At 43.5% G+C, this 24493-nt stretch overlaps 1 protein-coding gene across 3 annotated transcripts in view; it reads right to left on the reverse strand.

Moving 5' to 3' along the window:
- Positions 1–1262: 1262 nt before the first annotated feature.
- Positions 1263–24493, reverse strand: part of C1QTNF5 (C1q and TNF related 5) — a 130129-nt gene continuing 106898 nt past the window's right edge. For all 3 annotated transcript variants that reach the window (XM_085645922.1, XM_085645924.1, XM_085645923.1), the window contains one exon: positions 1263–4262. In XM_085645922.1, coding sequence (XP_085502048.1) covers positions 3724–4262 — 539 coding nt within the window. In that variant the 3' untranslated portion in view covers positions 1263–3723. The remainder of the gene's footprint in view (positions 4263–24493) is intronic.

Raw genomic sequence — 24493 nt, forward strand, 5'->3', positions numbered from 1 at the left:
TGGAGCTTCCTATGTCCACATGTGAGTAGATCATCTAGTCTATAGTTTTCTTAGCATTCTGGTATTTGTTGTCCTGTAAATAGATAGCAAAATAATACTACTGCAAAGAATCCAAAGAACAGACCTGGACTGGAAGAACGCGCGACGTGGACCTACAAAACTTAAGGGCTCTGTGGTACATGTACCCAACAGACAGCACTGGCAAGTATAACTCTTATGCAAAATATTGCATTTTGTTTTACAACAATGAAGATAACAACACAATATTGCATTTTGTTTTACAGCAGGGATGATAAAAATGGACTAGAAGTCAGTAATGATAAAGGAAACATCCAAAGATTCAAGCATATCAGCAATTGGATAAGAAAACAGCTCAGTGAGAACTTCAGTAAAGTTAAACACACGGGCTTGTCGTTAGTAATCACGATTCATATGTACAAAAGCATTTTTGTGGTCGGATACGGTCTGATTCTCAGCATTGGGCCGTTATTGACAGCAAAAATGCTTTTCCATATGTACAAAGCACAAATTGCGTTTCGGTAACATGTTCTTAAATCGCAATTGATTTTTAGTGATTCGGTATTTGGAAGGAGCGTTCTGAGGGCGTCCCTTCCTAATACTGAATCGTAATGGTATGTCTGAATATTTTGCGACCACATAACTGTCACAAAACATTAATTTTTCACCGATACCTCAAGGGTGGTGATAATCATGAATGTTGAAACATAAGAGCAGGTAGTGGTCCAAGGGATCGTCACCTGCTCTTAAAAAACACAAAACTTCAAAGTTTCATTTTTTCTTTTTAAACGCATCCTGTTTTCCTTTAAGGATAGTGGGCTGCAGTTAAAAAAGAAAAAAGTTTGCTTTATTAAAAAGCAATCACAGAGATGGGGAACTTCTGACCCCAGCAGGCCACGATCCCTGTGATGGCCGCGATTCCTAATGGGTCGCATATTGGAACCTACCTCATTAATATTCATGAGGTAGGTCGATTGGGACCCCATTAGGAATTGATAAATTAAACTGAATGGGTTTCATACATTAGGAATTTCGATTTCCGAATTGAGATTCACAAAGAATCGCAATTAGCAAATAGCAAACTCTAATATTTGTACAAACCACCCCAAATGTCATCATTTTAAGCCCTGGGTTTCTTATGACAAGGATTGTGCTTGTTTCGAATCAATAAATAGAAAAAGCGACAACTGGAAGAGACAGCTTTAGTTTTACATTCTGGAAAAGAGGGGATCAGGACGATGTCATGATAAGAGGAATAATCTTTTTATTTCTGAACACAATTCAAAAGCTTTTAAAATGAAAATAAATCTCTAAACTCTTTGAAAAAGAAAATTGAGGAAACACAACGTAAAGCAATTTGTAAATACCCCGAAGCTACTGCTGGTTTAAAGTTAAATGGAATGTGAGTGCTGGCACTGGGAAAGAGGAGCTCTCATAATTTCAAGTCAGATACTTTTGGAGTGGGTGCGGAATTTTATCTTTAAAGTTACGCCCTAATCTTCATAAGTGCTCCTTGGAATACAGTTGAGCCCACCCTGACCTTTAGGAGTTGGGGTGAACCCGATGATGAAGCATGTCACTATTAGAGTGGGTGACGGCTGTACAAAGAAAAGGGTTTCTTTCCCTTCCCACCCACAATAGTGGGTGTGCTGCCACCTGGCATACAGACGATTCCTCATCTTTCGATGTTTCCAAAGGAGCCATCTTGGTTCCAGAGGAGATACTTTTGTGTCATTGAGTATATTTCTGGGCAGACGTATCCCTTCAATTCTCTTTGTTGAGGACCTCTCTACCCTCCTAGGGTTCCTACTCGGGACCCGTAACTTTGTGTTAAAGTATTAACCAGTGCGCACATATCATAGGCATTAACCGTACTCGCCGTGGTGGTCTGACCACCGCCACACTGCAGGCCCACCCGCAGTATTACGATTGGGGTGGGAGCTCATAGCACATCACATAACAGGCACCAACCAGTGCGCAGCACATCACATCACATCACAGGCACTAACCAGCACACAGCACATATCTAGCCCATCTGACACAACCCCCTGTACCTCGCAACATTTACCAAGAGCGGAGCGGTGTGTATATGATCCACAGGAGAACATTTCTCTCTTTACCTGTGAATGTTCATTTTTAGGTCATGTTGGAGGGAGTAACGTTGCACCCTTTGTAAATGAAGGAGCGCCCTCCTCCAAACCAACCTTGAAAATTAAGTCTTGTCATTAATTGAATGAGCCCTCTCACCAGTCCCTCAAACCTGCACTACACATGTTAACCTTCCTTACACAATGTGCACTTGAAAAGGATGCACCAATGATTAGCCTCAGTGACAACATACTGTTCTCTACTACACCGCTTAAACATCAGGGAGGTACACATGCAAAGATGCAACACACAACTATGAAATACATTAATGTATTCATGAAAGCACTAATACATTCAAATGTGTGTGTGTGCTAAAGTGATCATTAAAAATGCTCTTGGGTAAAGTGCAAAGAAAATACTTTAGGGCTTTTTATTCTGTGATTTGTGTTTGGGGGGAGGGAGTACTTAATAACATTTGAACCTGTTTTACTTCTTTCTCTGTATCTCAACATTCATTCCGTCCCCTCCACTATTTCGACAACAAAAGCACTGTTTGTGTGGGATGCTATTGTCTAAAGATCCGGGTAAAACATCACTTATTCAGTAATGTGTCTGCATCTGTGGGCATCTACAGACCCGTAAGCCTTATCATTCTGCCCTGTGCTCCTCTAATGTGCATTGCTTATAACTTTTCATTCCTTGTTTCCTCTCGGCAGAAAAAGTCAAGACTCATGACCTCCAAGTATCATTGTCAAATAAGAAATGTCTAAAGGAAAATCTAATCCTAGATGCTTGATATACAGAGAAGGAACACCTCTGCTATTGACATTGGGGAATAATCAGAAAATAAGCCTTTCACCAATGGAGCCACCGTAGGCGAGATCCCAGACTGTCTTTCAAGTCACCAGACAGCCTCAGAGTGTCTATTTACAGGATTTTACTAGGAGGCAGCTTGAGACATAGGATGGAACTTTCAGCATCGAGCTCTAATAAGCACTTCTGAAAACCCCAAATTGAAGAGAGGTGCTGGTACTTTGCAGAAAGTGTTATTTTTAGTTAGAAAATCTTCCCACGTAGCCTCAAAGTACAGTTTGTCCCCTCTACCCTTCAAGTTCTGTAACTGAGACTCAGGAGATTGTGTTTGTCTGTATTTCGGTAGCATTAGAATTTACTGGCCGCGCTATTCTTTTATATGATTAATATGCAGTCTTGGTAAATAATTCATCATTGACAAGCTATGGGTTGAGGTTTGCTGTTATTGCTGAGTAACTGTCAGCTTTACAATCTTTTCATATTTTTCTAAAAACAGAAAGACAAGCGTGAGCGTTTAGAATTATTGCACAACACAGCCTTGCTGCACAGCTCAAAACAGAAATAGTGAACACCCTAGGCTGGTCACTTTGAGAGGCCTAGCTCTGTGTTGTGTCTGCACTAACACCCAGGGCACGTGGCACAGACACTTCCTTAGTAAAGTGCCAGTCAAGTAATATTGGAGATATGATATATATGAAACCCTGGGGCTTTGTATTCCACCTGATCCTTCGGAGAGTGAACCATAGCCAAGCTCACAGGTTCAAGCGGCCTGCACCCTTCTAGACGCATGGGAACCGCGGTCCATCAGCGGAGGTCCCCGTCCACCCTGGAGAAGACGGGGGAGCTGGGCCAGTCAGAATAAACCAGGAACCCGCTGAAGGTGCTGTCCGTCTTGACGCTGGCGTAAAGCCCGCTGTACTCCCCCACGCCCACCTGCACCCACACCTCGTCCTCCGGCTCGAGCCGCAGCAGCACCCCCCCGGACAGGGCAGATGGTTTGGGCCAGTTGCCGTAGAACTGGAAGAAGGACGCCTGCGCTTTGCCGTTCTTCAGGAGGTCAAACTGCAGGCTGCTCCGGTAGACGGTGGCGTGGACGGCGAAGTAGTAGACGCCGGGGACCTGGCACATGAACTTGCCCGTTTTGGCGTCGTAGTGGCCCTGCTCGTTGATGAGGACCTGGTCGAAGATGATGGCCTGGTCCGCCGGCGGAGGGCTGCGCGTGTCGCTTCGTTTGGCGCTGAAGGCTGAGCGGGGATTCGCGGGGCACGTTCCCGGGGTCCCTTTCTCACCTTTCTGGCCGCCGGCTCCGGAACTTCCGGTGTCCCCACGGGGGCCCGTCATCCCTGGGGAAAAGAAGGATATGTTAGGCTTGGGGTTGAGGGGACCAGGAAGCAGCTTTGTTACTATTCAAGCTTTGCTCCATGCACGTCAGAAAAACACATTAGAAGTCATAATTTCACACGGGACTCAGACAGCAGATCTAGTTCTCAGATTGCACAAATAAAGACCCAGACTCTCTCTCTTGTTAAATAGATCACGATTTACACAGCAGAGGCATCTCTCAAGTTATGACGAAACTCAGCAGATTTTTCTCTTGGGGTTATGCCGATCAGTGCTCATAGTGCTAAACTGACAAGAACTAAGACAGAAGAGTTATCTGTCAATAGCACTGATCATGACAAACAGCAAAGCTATCTCTCAGGTTGCGCAGATTATGACTTCGACGGAAGAGCTATCTGCACAAGGTATGCAGCCTCAGAGCTCTGGCAACAGAGCTGTCCCGTGGCCGGGTCCCACAGACTATGTCCTCAGACCAAAGAGCTGTATGGGGCTTGAAATCCTATATAACAACACATCTCTACCTGGTCTGGAGTGAAATATTACTACACTCATTCATCAGAATTTAACATATTACTCCACAGCTCCACTGTCCTATGAATGAGTTAGGAAAACATGCACCAATGTGCCTTGATATATTACTGCACACCTTAATTATAGCTACAATAAGGCGTCACTATAGGGCACGTCACATATTACTGCAGGACTCCATTGTGCCTTCAGTGAGATATTACTGCACAGCTTCACTTAGCCTGCATCAAGATATACTGCACACTTTTACTGCAGAAGCTTGAGATGTTGCTGCACATCTCCCCTGAATCTACAGTAAGATAGCAGTAGGCAGCTCAGTTGGGTTTAAGTGAGCTCTATCTCACCCACAGTAACATAATACACTTGGTGATAACATTCCCCAGCCCTGGCAATGTAGTGAGATATTATGGAACATATAATTACATAACTTCATTGAGATTGCAGCACTAAATTACTGCATGGTAAAGGTGTGCTCGAGTCCATGCCTGGCTCCAGCTAGGCCCTTGTCCTATGGGGCCTGGTGAGCCAAAATAGAGCAGAGTCAAGCACCCAGGCACTGCCTTTCAGTCTCCCTATTGCAGCTTTAGAAGACAAAAACATTAGATGCAGGCACTCAGAGCTTAATTTGAGCAGGTGGTTTCCTGTGCTCTACACTTAATTGCCAACACCGATGCTTGTGACAGTCTGCCACAAGGTGGCACTGTCTGGATAATCTACATACACAACTCACTTATTTATGGTTTACTAGATAATAGTGTTAATCCGCATACAACAATATTGGCGATATATACAATGCACATGGCAAACTAACATTCCTTGGTTAATGTATGGCACTATTGTCATAGTTTTGGCGGAGTGAAAAAGTTCATCTTTAAAAACAATTACTTCAGACAGAAAGCAATGCAATTATATAATATAAAAATGTTGAAGAGGTGTGGAAACAACAACCCCAAGCTTTTTTTTTAACAAAACAGATTTCATATTTTTATTTAAAAAAACAACATTGCTGAATGGTTGGTTGGGCTGCCCTGCGATGTATGGGTCTCTTCTACTGTGAAGTACGGAAAGGTACATACAGCTAAAGAAGTAACCAGTCTTCTCCCCGTGGTGCCTGCTACTTGAAAAAAAATCTAAATGTGTGTGATTGGTTAATCAGCAAATCACAACCTGGAATGTGCCCCTTTAATGAAAACCTATGAAAAGGTTTGCACTAGGTGCCATCTCCGAGTTGCTAATGGCAACTTTTGAAAGCAATGCAAGAACTTAAACACTTAAGCTTTTTGCACCTTTTGAGGAAGTATATTTATACAGTGTACAGCCTGTCTTATATTGTGTGTAATACATGTTTCAACTAATGACTTACATGTTCACAGTGCTTTCTGCCTCAGGTTAGGCCCTCGTAGCGCTCAAAATACACATATCACCATTCCACAGTTCACCGACCAGGATTCAAATCAGTGACCCTCCGGTTTCCTCACAGATATCTGAAGTCATCGTATTAACCAATCTAGATTTGCTACCAGAAAATGCATTTGGCAAAGATACATTTAACTTGTATTTATTTTTCATTGAAGTGCATGTGTATTATTGAATATGCAGCTACCTGGAGTTGAAAGGCCATCAAAATAATTATCGAACATTTTGTTGTATTTTTTTTTTTTTGCAGAACTTGACCGAATCCAATCAGGTATCAGAGCGCTTTACATAGCACCAGTTATGTTACATGAGGACACACATTCATTTTTTGTTAGGCATAGGGAGATTAAGTGATTTGCCCAGAATCACAGGATGTTCAGCGAAATTACTCGAACCCAGTTCCGAGGTCGAGCGCCCTAGCCGTTAGGCCAACTCCTCTCTCTGAGCCTGCTCCTGCACCCATTGCACTCAGGATCAAAGTTTCCATACTTTTCTTTATGCACTACGACTCCTATATAAAGTCTTTATACTTTTTTCATGATGTATGATGATTGCACGTCTAACCTTTAGATGGCTCGGCTCCTGCTTTGGCTCTTACAACCGAACCATAACCCTTGTATGACTTCTTTTTGAACTTGCTGGACTGACCACCTCTATTGCAAGTTTCTCTTGGCCTGCAGCAAAACATGACAGCATTGATTCACTGGGGCGGTAAACCTGTAAAGTAGAATTAGTGTCAACGTAGATACACAAGTTAACCGTTAGAGGGCAATCAAGAATAATAAATAAGTATCTCCAAAACGAGCACGATCATTGCCTCACAGCCTTTTTCTTCTCTGAACCAGTAGATGTCACCTACAGCAACACAAGGTGGCGCTCCCACAACAGTAATAAATGCACTACTAACATTGAAGCCTTCTCATTTTCATTACTACATCAAGCAGGCCCTTATCGGCCCGGGGATCCGATGCCCTGGGGCGATACCAATAAAGAAGGTGAGAGTTGTCGTGAAACCCCCCCCCCCCGCCTAAACCCCCCCCACGAGCCTCATTAAACCTGTGGAACCACACCCCCCATATATATTATAAATAGGGCTCCCGGTTTTATGGTATTTATTTTTTCTACATTTCCGTCTGTATTTATCCATATCTATTTTTTGTTAATTTTGTCTGTATTTATCCATTTCTATTTTGTTTTTTCTGTATAAATGAAGCGGCCATGAGTATTTTTACACATTTATTTGACTGATAAATGTACATTCACATTTGAATGTCCAAAAGGTTTTAGCAGTATGCAGTGCAACAGCGTCATCTGAAAACACTTGCATTGTAGAATAGTATAAATAACTGTAGATTTGCACTTAATTAAGCTTAATTAAGAAATGTATTGTCTTTTTTAATCTCCCCTACCTCTCAATCTGTACACCTACTGACCTGGCACTCAGGAATGACAGTAAAAAAACATCCAAAGAAAACATATTTTTCTGTATTTTAAAATAAATACAGACAGGAAAAAAATAGTTTTCTGTCTGTATTTATCTGTAAAAATCAGTAAAAACGGAAAACTGGAAGCCCTAATTATAAAGGACAGGGGACGCATGGGCCCCTCTTCCGGAGCCTCTTTATACCCTCGGAACCCTATACCGAGGGCCATTTTTAAAAGGAAGAGGGCCATGTTGCCCCTCTACTCGAGCCTGTAATGGTGCTGGGGACCCCAACCCACATCAATGACCATAAAGGCCAAGCTGCAGAGGAGCTTACTGAATCTCTGCCTGACCTCAACCTCGTGCAGAGAGAGAGTCAAGGGTCCCACTCATAAGAGGTGACACACACTTGATGTAGTTTTCTCAAACATCTCCTGTCCTGAAGTTGGCTTCACAGTCCCTTATTCCTGAACTGATCACGTTTTAGTTCCCTTTAGTCTAGAGCTACTCATGCCTTAGGCCCCCTAAACTATCAAGACCATTGCTCTACTACCCGTGGCATTCCATTGACAAGGCCACTTTAAACCAGGTCTGCTCCCATATTGCAGTCAGCCACTGCACTGATATCGAGTTGGAAGAATCCTCTTTGAATTTGAATCTTAAGGCTAGTCTTGACGATGTAATACCTCTGAGAGACTTCTCAAGACCTGGCTCTTCGAACAGTAGCAGCATCCCTCCCACCTCCAGCGCCTAGAGACCCTCACGGGTATGTAGTGCGCTTTATAAATACCATGATTGATTGATTTATTGAGAGTGAGCAAAAACAGAAGGACCTCCATTTCAGCACCCTGTTCTCTACCTCTCTTAAAACTGAAAAACAAAAGTGTAAAGTCCTAGAAAGACAATGGCAACATAACTTCTCGGAGGAAGTCAAATCAAGGTATGAAATAGCTATTAAACAGTTTAGAAAAAATATTTGAAAAAAGCCAAAGCCTCACTACTCTCTGATTAAATTAAAGAGGCAATCAGCGCTCCTCGTATAATTTTCAACACTGTCAGGTCCTTAATAAACCCCCCTGTTGAGAACCAGACACCTGTGTCCCAAGAATTCATTCACAAACTATCAGGCTTTTTCCATGATAAGTTGTTCGATATCTACTCTAAGTTCTCCATCACCACACACAAGGGGATGGCTACTCCTGGCTTAAACTCCTCTGTGTCTAATAGCTCAATATTCTCTTTTGAAAAGCTGCCCTTTGAGGACTCAGAGAGACTAATGCTAAAAGCTCACGTTTGCTCGCCACTTGACCTGCATCTACCATGTATCCTTAAAAAGGATCTCAGTCATTGAACTCACATATTAATGCTATTTTTAACCTCGCCCTTGAATCTAGTTCATTGCCTGCATGCTGGAAGGAGGCACTGGTCCTTCCATTCTTAAAAAAAAAATAACTTGGACTCCTCTTGCCCTGCTAGCTACAGACCGATCTCACTTCTCCCGCTTGCTGGAAGATGTTGGAATCTGCAGTCAATCATCAGATCACAAAGTTTGTTGAGCAAACAATGTGCTACATCCATCTCAATCTGGGTTCATATATGGATTCAGCACTGAGACAGCACTTCTTGAGGTGATAACGTTCATCAAAACCTGCTTTGATTCAGGCACCAATAGCGTGATTCTGCTGGACCTATCAGCGGCTTTTGACACTGTGTTACATGTTATCCTTCTGCAAAGACTGGAGAAAGTTGGAAATAGTGGCACCGTGTGGAAATGGATTAAATCTTTCCTCTCTAACTGCAAGCAGGAAGCCTTTCTCCCCCCTTTTACATCAAGTTTTCTTGAGGTCATCTGTTGTGTTTCACTGGGATTGACCTAATGTCAGTGCCTTTAAATATCTATTTGTATCCTCTTGCTGAGATTGCACAGGAGTGGGGCTTCAACATGGTGTCTCATGCCGATGACACCCATTTAATGTTTGCCCTTAAACACTATCATGCCTCGGTTTCTGCCAACTTCCAGGGTTGCTTATCAGCAGTTGGAGGCTTGATGTACAAAATCTGCTTATGTTTAAATTTGGAGAAATTCGAAATCTTGATTTTTGGTACCCCTTCGATATCAGATCTGTCTCACCTGTGGCCTTTTCCCCAGCATAATCCAGTACTGCAAAAACATGGGGGTCAAGTTAAACAATGCCCTCCCTTTTAAGCCTTTTGTTTATTTTACCTTAGGAGTCTGTTTCTCCATTCTGAAAACCAAAAGAAACACTCAAATTCCTACCAGAGCACACCAGAAAAATCATTGTTTGCGCATTAATCACGTCTCAACTTGATTACACTAATGTGCTGCTCCTGAGCTCTCCTTCAGCACTGCTTGTCCCTCCTTGCCAAGCCATATTAGGCCCTAGGGAGCCCATCCCCCAGGGCTTTTTTTTATTAAAGGGGAGGGGGCCACATGACCTCCCTTCCCGAGCCTCATTAGTCCTTGGGGACCAATCCCCAAAGGCCATTATTCCTTTTCCCTAAAGTGGAGGGGGGACATGCAGCCCCCCATCCCCAATCCTTTAGGAGGCCCTTGGGACTGCATCCCCAGGGTCTGCTTTATTTCAACGTGGGTGCCCTGGTGCCCACCCTGGGCATCTACCATCTACAATATTTCGGGCCGCGGAGGGAGCCCCAGGACCACTGCAGCCCCAGCCAACACTCCGCATGCTGCTGGAGCTGACATTGCTCCCACCTGGTGAGAGCAGCTATTTATGCTGCTCCCTCAGGGCGGGAGCAATCTGCTGATCTGTTTTCCGGCCTGAATCTTTGTGAGCAGGGAAACAGATCAAAAGTCTGCTTCGAGATAGTTGTAGCATTTTTAAAGTCCTGCCCACTGGAAGCAGACTTTGTGTTTGCTGACGCATGGTAGGAGATTCACAAAAGTTCCAGCCAGGCAGGAGCAAACACATGTTTCCCTGCCCATGCTAGTACAGGCAGGGAAACCGCTGTGTCCTGGGGTTGGGCTCCCTGTGACACAGCTAGTGAGCCAGTCCAGGGGGCTGGGGTCCGGGAGGGCATAAAAGGCCCTGGGAGGGGTGCCACACAGCCTCCTCCCCTTTTGAGAAATTTCAGCCACGGGGGTGGGCTCCCAAGGCACAGCTGGACTGGGAACCTAAAACAGCCCTGGCCATTTGGCGGAAGAGACACAGGGAGGGCGGGGATATGCAAGTGTGCACTGCTTTTGTGACTGGGGGCCGAGATTGCAGTGGTGCTGCAAAACTGGCTCCCAGTAACAAAACAAGCCCCGGCTGCTGAAAAAAAAACACCCTTACAGCCTCCCTGGAATAGACCCAATGCCCACTATGGCCAGTCTGGCCCTGTCCCCAGGGCCTGTGGTGGTTGGGGAAGGGGGGCCCTTGACCCCTTTGACTAATCACTGCAAAACATTGAATCATCTGCCAATGTAGGAGGAAGAATAGGTCTGCAAAGTTTTGTGGCGATTTGTCAAATGGACGCAAACTGTGCTCCGCTTTCAGCAAGTGAGAGCATTGAAAATCGTCTTGCTTGTTGAAAGTGGAGCAGAATTGCTTTAACAGAGAGGGAGCTGCATGTTCAGAAGCTCCCTCTCTGTGAAAGCAATGCTGGCTCCCGCCGGAGGCGGGTGAGCCGGCATGGACCACTAATACCTTAAGGCTCCCCCAGTGGTCCCCAACAGAGTGGTTGCCCTGGGTGGGACCAGGGCACCCATAATAGAGGCCGGGCCCCAAAGACTAGGGCCCCTGAGGATGAAATTGACCTGTGGAGGGGGGCTATCATATTAAAAAGAGTGGACCCCAGGGGATGGGGCCCCCTGGACTGAAATTGGCCCCCTCCTCCATTGCAGATAAGCCTGACCCCAGGGGGTTCAGTCGGGTCCTTGGAGCCACAATAGGACCTGTAAAGGGGGTGCACATGGCCTCTTTTCCCTAAAAATAAATTACTTTTTTTTTAATGGTCCGGTGAGTTGCCTGAGGCCCCACCCTTTTTTATCACCACTCTGCATTACTAGTTGGGAGATGAAGTCCCCTTGGATGGTGAGGTTCCTTTGGGGCCAACAAGCCCTCCTGTTACCTCCAATAAGTCCTAAAAAGCAGGATTGCTAAGGGGTCTGCTTAGGCCATACCCCCTTTCGCCACCACTCTGCAAACGCACCTCCTGGCTCACTACTGGTTGTGGGATGAAGTTCCCTTGGCAGCTGAGGTTCCTTGGGGGGCAACAAGCCCTCCTTTTCACTCCAGTAAGTCCCAAACAGCGGGATTGCTGAAACGTGTTCGGAGGCCACCCCCCTTTCTTCACCCCACTCTGCAAATACACCTCCTAGCAAACTACTAGTTGGGGGATGAAGTCCCCTAGGCTGCTGAGGGTCCATGGAGGATAACAAACCCACCTGTTATCTCTAGTAAGTCCAATACAGCGGGATTGCTGAAAAGTGTTGGAAGGCCATGCCTCCTCTCTACACCACTTTGCAAATACACCTTCTAGCAGTCTACTGGTTGAGGGATGAAGTCCTCTTGGATGCTGAGGGTACTTGGGGACCAAGAAGCCCTCCTGTTACCTCCAGTAAGTCCAACACAGTGGGATTCTTGAGAGCTGATTGGAGGCCTGCCCGCTTTCTCCACCATTATGCAAACACAACTACTATGTTAAAAAAACATAGAAAGTCACTGAAAAAAACAAAGTTTACAGGGACGTTATGGTTAGGAAATAGAATTAGATAAACCTTAGAAATTCACTTAAAAAAACCCAAAGGTTACAGGGATATTATCGTTAGGAGATAGAATAAAAAACATCTTAGAAATTCACTCAAAAGTTGTAGTTAGGCTCAGATTTCACTCAAATTCATACAAAACTATGGAAATCCAGCAGTTATAGTTACCTGAGCTAACTGTAACTTACATCCCCAAATGCACTGCTTATGACCTCAAATTTTACATCACTGTTGACATGGTCAGTGAAATCAATGATGACATCACTGATGACATCTCAAATGACATCACTGATGACATCATCCAAAAAAACACTCATACACCCACTCACACTCCATGTATCTTCTCGTATACCCACTCCCACACCCACATAACCACTCACATTCCTATACTCAGAACCATACCAGTACTCACACACCCACCCACCTACTCCTCCATAGAGGCACAACCACTCACTCACTCATACAGCCACTCACACAAACATTCACTCACCCTTACCGACACTCATACAACCAGTCACTCATCTGTAGAGCCAGTTACACAGCCACACACTCACCCATTCAGCTACTCATACACCCACTTATTTACCTACACAGTCATACACACACACACTAACTCACCCATACAGCCTCTCAACATAGCCACACACTTACAGAACCACTTACATACCCGTTAAACGTCCATACAAACACTCACACATCTGCTCATTCACCCATACAACCATTCACAGACACTCACTCTCCAAAGCAGTCACTCACACACCAAAACACTTAACCAAACAGCCACTCACCCACCCATACACACACCAAGTCACTTAACTCATAAAGCCATTCAGACACCCACTCACTCATCCAAACAGTCATTACACACCTATTTACCTACCCATAGACCCACTCACACTGTTACTCATTCACCCATTCAGCCACTTACACACCCACCCACCCACTTGCCAATACAGCCACTCACACAGCAACTCACTCACCCACACAGCTACTCACACAACCACTTCTATACCCATACAGCCACTGACACACACATACACAAAAGGATACATACAGTCACACAGCCACTTACATAATATATGTTAGAAGTAGTATCACGCAGTAGTACTGAACCTTGTATACTCATTTAACTTTTGTAGTAGGTTAGTATGTCTATTTAACAATCATAAACTCTTACAAAATACCTACACTCACTAGATGATGTCATTAGTGATGTAATCAGAGATGTAATTTGAGATATTATCAGTGATGTCACTGATCATGTCATCACTGATGTAATATGTGAGGTCACAACCAGTGCATTGCGGGGTTGTAAGGTATAGTTAGCTCAGGTAACTATAGCTGCTGAATTTCTATGGTTTTGTACGAGTGAAATTTGAGCCTAACTATAACGTCCCTCTAACCTTTGTTTTTTTTAGTGTATTTATGTACTGTACACTGTTTATATTTGTTTTTTTATGACTGAAAAAAACAAAGGTTAAAGTAACATAGTTAGGTGAAAATGTCAGTTAAAACATGCCATTTTAAATGTCCAAAACTACTTAATTTCACCAGTTATAGTTACCTCAAGTAACTATAACTCATGCACAATTTTGTCATCAATAATTTCATTGCAAATGTTACAGTGATAATATCAAGGATGTCATAGAAGATGTCATGAGTGATGTAGTATGTGAGGTAAGTTTTGCAGTGCATGGAGAGGGCACAAGTTATAGTTCCCATAGTGCATGAGTTATAGTTACTTGAAATAACTATAACTGGTGAATTACAATGGTATTGTACATTTAAAATGGCATGTTTTAGCTGACATTTTCACCTAACTATAATGTCACTTTAAACTTTATTTTTCCAGTCAATGTCTAGATTTTTAAAATGTATAGTAATATTTTATTATCATACATAAAGCTAACTCCCGCCGAGCATGGCCTTTGGTCGTATGCAGCAGGGTGTGGCCGCAGGGCCTGGACTCTTAGCAGGGTTGGCTGTGAGACCTGGCCCTCAGGACACCCAACACAAAATCATGCAAGGCCTTCTTCAACAACAAAATATAATACCAATAATTTTAATTAAATGTATATTTAAATAATTCACACACTGCAATGTTTATTAATATTTATTGCCAATTGAATGTTTAATAAAGTTTAATTACAAATATATGTGTCTCTTTCTTTTCACATCATTTTTATTATTACATTTTGTGGGTAAAAAAATGTAAAAGTAAATATTCAAAGACACATTTTTTGTTTTGTTTTTTAAATAAAACAAATATGTCTCAGAGTATTTCTTTTACCCTTTATGAGCCCAAGAAATATAATCCCTATTCTAGGGGCACCATCAAGCTTAAACAATTTAACATAAATCCCCTCACAGGGCATTGTAGGGCGCTCCAAGCTGGAGCAGTGAATTATAAATGAGCGGCTCCTGTCAGAGCAGTCTTCTGATTCCATGTTCACGCATGTAGCTGTATGGGTAAGTGAGTGGCTGTGTGAGTAGTTGTATGTGAGAGTGAGTGCTAGTTTGAGTGGCTGTGTGGATGAGTGAGTGGTTGTGTGAGTGGCTATTAGTGAGTGAGTAGCTCTGTGATTGGCTCTATGGGTAAGTGAGTGCTAGAATAAGTGGCTGTATGGGTGACTGTGTGGGTGTGTGTGGCTGTATGAGTGAGTAATTTGGTGGTGTTAATGGCTGTATGAGTGAATGAGTGAGTGGGTATGTGTGAGTTGTTAAATGGGTTTGTGACTAAGTATGTGAATGGTTGTACGGCTCTGTGAGTGGACGTATGAGAGATTGTATGGGGTGTAAGTGGGAGTATGAGTGGTTCTGTGGATGATGTCATCAGTGATTTTATTTGAGATATCATCAGTGATGTCATTGACGATGTCATGAGTGATGTAATATGTGAGCAGTACATTACGGAGTGTAAGGTATAATTAGCTCAGATAAGTATCACTAGTAAATTTCAATGGTTTGCCCAAGTGAAATCTGAGCCTAACTATAATGTCCCTGTAACCTTTTTTTCAGTGAATTTCTAGGTTTCTAAAAACTTTTTAATCTTAACTGTAACCTGTCACCTTTGAGAGTGGGTGAGTGAGTTACTGTGTAGGTCTGTGAGAGGGTCTGTGAGTGTCTGTGTGAGTGCGTGAGTGGGTGTGTGAGTGTCTGTGTGGGTCTGTGAGTGGGTATGTGAGTACTTGTGTGAGTGCCTGTGTGTGTCTGTGAGTGGGTCTGTGAGTACCTGTGTGGGTCTGTGAGTGGGTGTGTGAGTGGTACTATGCATTTTTGGCATTTTCATACTTAGGGTATTTAAAAGGAAGAACCAGGAATTCCGCTCTCACCTGTAGATAACCAGAACAAAACCACTCTTCACAGTTACTACACATCAGATTGCACTCCAATAGATCAATGAAGAATTCACCTCCAATAGGAATTTCTTATTGTTTTTCAACATGGAGTACAAGAGGAAACACACATGCTTTGCCTTTGCCAAGCCCAAGAAGTTAGGATCGTTTGTACTTTACTGAAGTGGAGCTTTAACTGGGGCACCTGCTATGTTGATATTCGTAAGTGCTTCCTGTTGAGGTTTAATTTTTGTAAAATTAGCACTATGGCCAGAATCAAACCTAATTTTTTCTAAGAAGAGTCCCCAGTTTTGCCGAAAACATCTATTCTACACTATAGCTGCCTAAAGGGCCATGAGGTGTGTATGCCATTTTGGCAATGTGATTTTTACTCGAGGGTCTTCATCCACAAATCTGTGATAAGCTGAATCCTCATCAAAAGAAGAGGATAAGTCCAGAAAGAGGTGAATCCCCACCAAACAGGGGTACTTCCCCTCAATTAAATGATGTAAGTGCTTCTTTGTTTGGTGGAAATATTCTCTTATTCCTCTGCATCAATAACACATCACAATTAGCAGGAAATGCACTTGAAGGGCTTTTGTTAAGCTGTCCATCAATGTGGGGAAAGGTGGGGAGACCTTTGCATACTACTAAGGAAAACGGGACATGGCCAAACGGGCAGAGCTTGCAGATTATTTTGGGCATTTGCTTACTCAGGGTAATTAAAAGGGAGAATCATGGACTCTGCTCTCACCAGAAGACAACAAGAAATAAATCAGTCATCACAATAGATCAGCAATGCAGTCACTATGGGTGGACGGCACACTCTGCCTCCGCTTGGAGTGCAGAGTTTGGCATAAACTCCACTAACCGCAGAATAGCAAAGTTTACCAGCACCCAAATTGTTTTTGCCTGATTCATCTGCCTTTCCCAACACGTCCACACCACCTCCCTGTCAAATGCATTCAGATTGCTTTGTCTCTTGTGACTCTAGACCAATAGCATCCACGTTTGTTGGAGCCTCTGTTTTCCAACTGGTGGAGGTGACTTCTGGACAACACATGCGCGATTGCGCCAGTCAGTGCCGGCGGCAATCTGATATATCGGTGGTGTTGCTGCTGCTTCGTTGCTGCTGCTTTTCCCTGTGCTGTTGACCATGGAACTGCTGTGCTGTACTACAACATGGATTGCGAGCAGCGCTACATGCTGGGGCAAAATTAATAGGTGAGTGAAAGACTCTTTTCGTCATACCACTGACCAGTGTTATCTATCGAGCACTCTACTCATCCCTACTTCCTGCCACACATAACCAGTAATTATTAGACCTTGCTCCTATTCTGCTAGCCTTTGCCCTGATTCATCGCTCAGCTGGAGCATAGTGCTTTCTGGATGCAGAGCAGAAGAAAACAGAGTTTGAGAATGGGGTAGGAGAAAGCAGAAAGAGAGAACCTGGTGGAGAGAGAAAAAAGGAGAGTGAAGGGAATAGAGAAATAGGATATAGACTCAGAGAGGGAAGGAGAGATAAGTGAGACAAAGAGGATGGGGGGGTTAAAGATTGAGACAGAGCTCAGAGTTGCCGGAAGTGAGATGGATGTGAATAGAGGGAAAGGAAAGAGAGTGACTGAATTGCATTAAACTGCAGAGCACTTTATCAAACTCGCGTCATATTGGCTGCAGTAACTTCTCAGCTCTGGGCCAGAGAATCCAATATTTAGATAAGATTCTTAGAAAAGCTATGTAAGGCTTTTTCCCTCCTCCACTCTCTTTTACATTCAAGAGCAAGCCAAGTAGCAAACACAGTATTTAAAACAGTAGACGAGGAAATCTGGTCAGAGTCAGCAGTTCGCAGCCAGTTGTGTCCCACAAAACATCTCACAGACCCTCGACAAGCCACTTTTTATGTGACGTATCCTTGAATAATTCAGCAGAATATTAAAACACTGATGGCAATGATATGACCCACTGCTGCATTAGGATATAATACTTTCAGTGCCAATCTCTCCGGAAGGATTGTGGGATGGCTATGCCCTGCACAGAGAGGTCTACTGGGGCCATATAAGTTATAACCATAGTGAAGAAGAGCGGGAACCCTGGCGAAATTCCATCATGTTTGAATCTTGTTGGTGTACCGCCTTGATGAGCATTGTCTCTATTCGAGTGCTATAGGTTATCTTATTCCCACAGTGAGTACTTAAAGAAGAAAAGAAAGTGTATACAATAAAGGCTAGCCTATAGGGGAACCGGGAACCGTTGTTGCTGTTTGATGCCTCTGAAATGCGATATGTGGCTTCCCTTCTTTCAAAAGTGCGTGCCTTTCTGGAAGTCTCACAAATTCTCTAGAGACTGTTTGGAGTCTGCAGCACACATGATAGACTAGCATTATTTTAAAATATGCCGTGGCATTCACAGAAGCTTTTTAGGTCTCGGCTAGCGTTGCTGAGCACATGCGCAGCTCGCTCGCGAGATTTAATGATTTTGAGGAGTTTTGGTAAAGGGCTTTAAGCCCCGCCCCTCTTTTCCATTGGTTGCGTCACCGTTTATGCTAAATGGGTGGCCAGCCATTGGAAAAGAGTTTTTTATGACGTGTACTTTTAGCTTTTTCAGACGGCCCACTTGGACGGGCTCGCCTGCTTTCCTTCTGCCATGAAAGGTTTCTTATCTTTATGGGGCCATGTGTTTAAAGACATGGCCCCATAAACACAAGAGATCAAGGCTTGATGCACTTCTTTTCTGTATCTGACTGCTTTCGGAACAAACGCCTTGCTCATTATCTCTTAGCCGCACATTTAATTTTACCCGCGTTTAATGTTTAATTAAAAAAAAAAAAGCTTTACCATCATCAGCACGGTACCCACGTAGCGCTTGCATTTTCAAACACATGGCGCGTGTAACCAAACTTTCTTTTGTGGCACGGCACCCGCTTCATGGACCTGTTCCGCATTTAAGGTTTATTTTATTTTTATGATTTACCATCATGAGCACGGCGCCTGCTTAGCGCACTTGCATTTTTAAACAAATGACATCGAGGCTTGTTGCACTTCTTTTCTGTATCTGACTGCTTTCGGAACAAACGCCTTGCTCATTATCTCTCAGCCGCACATTTAATTTAATCCGTGTTTAATGTTTAATTAAAAAAAAAAAATGCTTTACCATCATCAGCACGGCACCCACGTAGCGCTTGCATTTTCAAACAAATGGCGCGTGTAACCAAAGTTTCTTTTGTGGCACGGCGCCCGCTTCACGGACCCGTGCCGCGTTTAAGGTTTATTTTATTTTTTATGATTTACCATCATGCGCACGGCGCCTGCTTAGCGCACTTGCATTTTTAAACAAATAGCGCGTGTAATCAATTTGTTTGCGTCCCTTGCCACATTTTGTTAGCTTCTCCTATAGCAGCAGAGTATGAGAGTGTGCAGTGCGGGTGCAGAGGGCAGTCAGGCCAAAGCAATCTATCCTAGGATCACACTGTTTGTCACAAGTGCCAGAGTTTGAATCGGATACCCTCAGCCCTCCGCTTTTTTAGGGTGGGGGCATTTGAAAGTTCCCCTGTGAGTTATGGGATGCTATTTTGGCACATAGAAAAATGTTGCAATCACTCACTGCAAAATGCATTCCCAAGCTGCCCTATGCAGCGAGTAATGGAAACCACTGTGGGGAATGGGATGGAATTCCACTAACACTCAGCGATGCTCACCATGCAAAGATCGGCAATAAATAAAGTGTGAATTATTCTTAATTAGCAGCGCTAAAACTTTGTGCTTCCTCTTCCAGCACCCCAAAGTGCCTTGACAGACCGCCTCACAGCACTGTACTTGATACTAATAGCCCTGTGGCCTTGTTTGTAGAGGCCTGAAGTTCTAAGCGTTTTCTCATGGAAAGCAACCCTCGGTGGCACCCTTTGTCAGATTGGAGCAGTCTGGGTGCATTGTACTTTTTCATAACAAACAGCCCTGCAACACCGAGCTTCATCATTGTAAAACCTGGTATTTGCAGTGCCTAGAAAGGGCAATAAACTGTTGCATTAGGCGCAGTATAGACACAAGTTATTATCATTCTGCTAAACTGCCACGGAGCATCAAGTCTGCACGAACTTTCTGACAGTGAAATTTCAAACCATCAGGCTTCATCGTTTCATAGTACTGAAGATTAAACTCGTTTTATAAATAAATAATAGAGGAAAAAAGACCCGGTAGAAAGGCTCTATCCTGCCAAGTTTCAACATGACTCCAGAAATTAACATAAGCAGATAAGTCATGATGACTCAATAGCTACAGTGACGTCACTCCTGATTTGAGAAATAGTGTTACATTCCCAGCGTTGAATTTAATGTACATTTTGTTTCCTTCTTTTAACATGTTCCTCTTCCATTCCTCCACTTTTTTTCCTCTTTGGTACAGGCCACAGTTTCCTTGACTATCTGTGCCTTTTACATAATAGACTTTTCTGTCTCATTGCACCTGAACCCTGCACTAAGATCATTTGCGGCAGGTCAGTAACTGCAAGGGCTGGTTGCGGGGGGATTTCTAGGTTCACGCTCACGGGTTTCACACCAGAGCTCACCCCACTTGGCTTCTCCATGCACACATCCTTTCAGCTGAGTGCACCACATCCAAACCACAATATACTCCCCACATGCATCCCACCAACACACACCATATAACAACACACTACTGCATTCCACACCATGCCACTGTGCCCACATCACTGCACTAAGCACAACGTAAGCACCAAGTTTGCAGTACGCAGCACAGCAGCCACACTGCTTTACAACATAGCTTAACATGCATTGAAAATGCAATAGGTCTCGCCTTTGATTAAGTTAAAGCCATTTGCTTTGCTAATGTTATTGTATTCTAGCTTTGCATTATTTAGTGTATATTTGTGATATGTGCATATAGTTGCTCTCCCCTTGCCCCTTCCATCTGCCTTAAGTAATCCTCACTATACGAAATTAACACACATACTATTCTTCTATTCATTCACCTCCCAAATCTGAAACACTACTCTTTTCCTACTAATGCTAAGCTTTAAACTACTACACAGCTAACAAAACAATTCTAACTAGATACAATTACGACATTTCACAAATATAGACTAAATAATGCAAAGCTAGAATACAATACCATTAGCAAAGCAAATGGCTTTAACGCAATCAAAGGCGAGACCTATTGCATTTTCAATGCATGTTAAGCAGTCACCTCCATAAAGGATTTCAGATTGTTTTTCAACATGGATTATGAGATTATGAGAAACACATTTGCTTTGCCATCCCCAAGCACAAGAAGTTACAACCCCCTTTTCCTGGCCAATTTCGGCCCCGGGGACCCCATCCCCTGGGGCCTGGTAAAAATTCAATGGGGGAGGGGCTACACAGCCCTCCTTTCTGGGCTAAATTTGGCCCTGGGGACCCCATCCTCCAGGGCCTGGCCATGTCTACCTGGGTGTCCTGGCCCCACCCAGGGCACCCAGTGCATATTGTTGGGGACAGCTGGGGAGACTCAAGGCACTCGCGGTCCCAGCTGGCTCCCCGCCTTCTGTGGGAGCCGGCATTGCCCCCGCATTCAGGGAGCTGCTAAATATACAGCTCCCTGAGTGCAAGAGAAATCTTTCATCTGTTTCCTTGCCCACATGGCAGCAGCCAGGTAAACAAAGGAAAACTTTCTCCCAGCCAGCGAGACCAGTTTGACAGCTCCTGCTTGCTGGGAGCATAATTAGTATTTGCTCTCACTTGTCAGGAAAAGTCACAGCTCCTGCCAAGCAAAAGCACACAGCTATCTATTGAGGGTGAGCACCTCAGGAGATCACAGGAGCTGGCCCTGGGGTGTGGTGGTCCCCAGGGCCATAATTGGCTCTGGGAGGGGGCTGCGTGGCCCTCCTCCTTTACTTTGCATTAGCTGGCCTTGGGGAGGTGGTGGTCCCCTAACCCATATGTGGCCCAGGAGGGGGAGACGCATGGCCCTGCTCCCAGTTTTTAAATATTTTGCAGGCCCCAGGGAGGTGGTGGTCCCCGGGATCCGGGGTCTACGAGGCCCCCCTGCAAATCTTTAAATTTTGCCCCGAGGAGGTGGTGGCCAAACAGCTTTAAGCAGCCCCAGGAGGGGGTCTGCACTTTAAAAAATATATATTTTTGGCGAGAACCGCGGATCCAGCACGACTCCTGCTGAAAAATTAAAAAAATGTTTTTTTGCCCTAGGCGGGGTCCCTGCGGGACACCCTCAAGAGGCCTAGGGGGTCAGAGTATTCCTACCCTGACCCCTTCTCTTTTTTAAAACGTTTTTTCACGGGACTGAAGCTGAGTCCCAAGATGGCTGCCGACACTTCCTGGTTAAATTGTTGGCAGCCAATGACATTTTAGAACGGGACTGTTGGATCCTGAGAGGATCTACTTCCTTTTATATAAAAATGTGTTTTTTTATTTCTCAAAAACTACTGAACAAATTTACACCAAATAACAAAAAGGGTACTTTTTGGACAAAGAGCTATCTTTCGGACAAATTTGGTGTAATTCCATCTAGCGGTTCGGGCTGTAACTGTAAGCAAGGTCAACCATACAGGACAGGCAAGAGGAGCTGTGGCCGCACAGTGACCCATGGAGGGCAGGAGTGAGGGCCAGTGACCGCACAACAGATTGTTGAGCTCATGAGGAATAGGGTAGGGCACAAACTCAGAAAATGGAGGGCAAGATGTATGTAGCAGGGGCAGCAGGATTTCAATACGGGACAGATGGCAGGAGTAGTGGCAGCACAATAGACCACACAGGGCAGGATGGAGGGCAATGGCAGCACAACAGACCATGGTGGGTATTAGGGAGGTGGCAGGGCTATTTAAAGTAAAAGTAATGTTATAGTAAGGTGAAATGAATTTTAAAAACTAATGCTTAAACAACAAACAAAACACCATAATTCTCCTGTTATAGTTCAGTGAGTTAATTGTGACTTGCACCTCTGTCATGCACTGCTTATGGCCTCACATATTACATCATTCATGACATGTTAAATGACAATATTGATGTCATTACTGATGACATCGTTCAAACTACTACTCCTCAAATTACTCTATAAACCGCTTGATTGTTTCAGAAACAACAGTAAGTAGTAAAGGGCTCACAAACATATGCAAACATATACGGTATACATTAAATGTATATGCATCTCTGAAGTATAAATAGTGCAGTCCTGAAGACAAGTAGGTTTCAGTATAGTAAAATGTATCTGGTGCACAACTTAACTATTAGCAACATTTTAAGTGCACACATACTTCATTTGAAGAAGGTACAGACTAGTGTGAGTTGCAGACGCACATTACAAATAGGTTGCTGCTTAAATTAAAGTCCTCTTGCCAAAATATGTGAGGAAAACTAAGGCCCAGATTTACTATGATTTTACATTGGATGTGTGCCACTTTTGCTCCAACCCAAAAACATTTTTGGCATTTACTAAGCCGTGATAAGCCACTTTGCATGGCTTTCTGTGGTTTCGTAAATACAAAGTTCAAAACATAGCACTGCCTTGGGTTACTTTGTGTGGGGTAGGCATTACATGGGTGGAGCATGGGTGTTCCATGCATCCACGTATGCCTTTTAACGCAAACCTAGATTTACAAATACTTGTAAACCTGGATTTGAACCAAAATCAGAGGCAATACCAGGAGAAATGTCTTTATATATACTTGTTACTTCCACTTTCCATATGTTCTGCATTCTTCAACACACATCAGAATATGCCTCTAAGGATTCTTTTTGTGTAGGAAGGTGTGCCTTCCAGTACAAAAACAATTCTGCTCATAACGCAGGCACCCTTGCTCCATTGTAAATGTGGAGCGTTTCTGCTCTCTCTTTCTCTCTCATGCAGCACAGCAAGTTCTCTTGCTGAGATGTGTATAGTAAATATGCCCCTAAAACTTATGTAGGTTTAGTTTTCCAAAAATTGGGATGCGAGTGGCTCCTTAGATCCTTGTAAGTGTGATCAAGTTTCAGCTCAGTCCATGATACATATTGTAATGTTCTGTAGCTTACATACTCTTCCAAGGAAAACGTTTCTGCTTCCCATTTTGAGAGAGTCCCAGTTTTCACAAGTTAGGCCAAAAATGGTGTTCCTCTTCATGTTGGGGGAGATGCGCACCTGTATAAACATAGGTCAATTTTTGAGTACATTGTTAAGATCCGTGTGTCTTGTCCTCAGTCTGTTCACACTATTCAATCATATTTTATTGTCGCTGATACATGCAGTAATTGTTCCTGTTTTCTCTTTTATTTATGGTTTACGGTCTGTGTATTGTGTATTTTATCTGCTTGTGAATGGATTTGTATGGTTTATGAGATTTTCTCTGCTTTATATCTTTTATTGTTATTTATTTAACCGAATAAAGAGATTTTACTACTGCTTATGTTTACAATACATTAGTCACCCACTAATGTTTGTACACATGCTGACATTAAAGAGTTTGCATGTAGGGCTATCAACACTTTTTATCTACACTGGAGATTTATAAGGTACAGATATTTATTACCAGGAGTTCAATGAAAATTCACAGACATTATTGATTGTTGAAGAATCTATAATCTATGGGTGACTCACTTGCGAGCGATACAAGACATGGAATGAGTGTAAGCATTGTTGTACTGGTGTATGCCAGTCTGCTCATTTCAAGAAAATGTATAAGGTATTTTTACAAAACTGCCTTATCAGTGGTTAAAGCATAGATGTGAAGTCATTGACTAAAAATTCTATGCCAGATTAAGTATTTAACAGGTACACCTCATTAAGGTAAATATTAACCAATTACTCTTTTGAATGGTATTTA

This window comes from Triturus cristatus, chromosome 3_1 (genome assembly GCF_964204655.1).
Source record: "Triturus cristatus chromosome 3_1, aTriCri1.1, whole genome shotgun sequence".
NCBI classification, from domain to species: domain Eukaryota; kingdom Metazoa; phylum Chordata; class Amphibia; order Caudata; family Salamandridae; genus Triturus; species Triturus cristatus.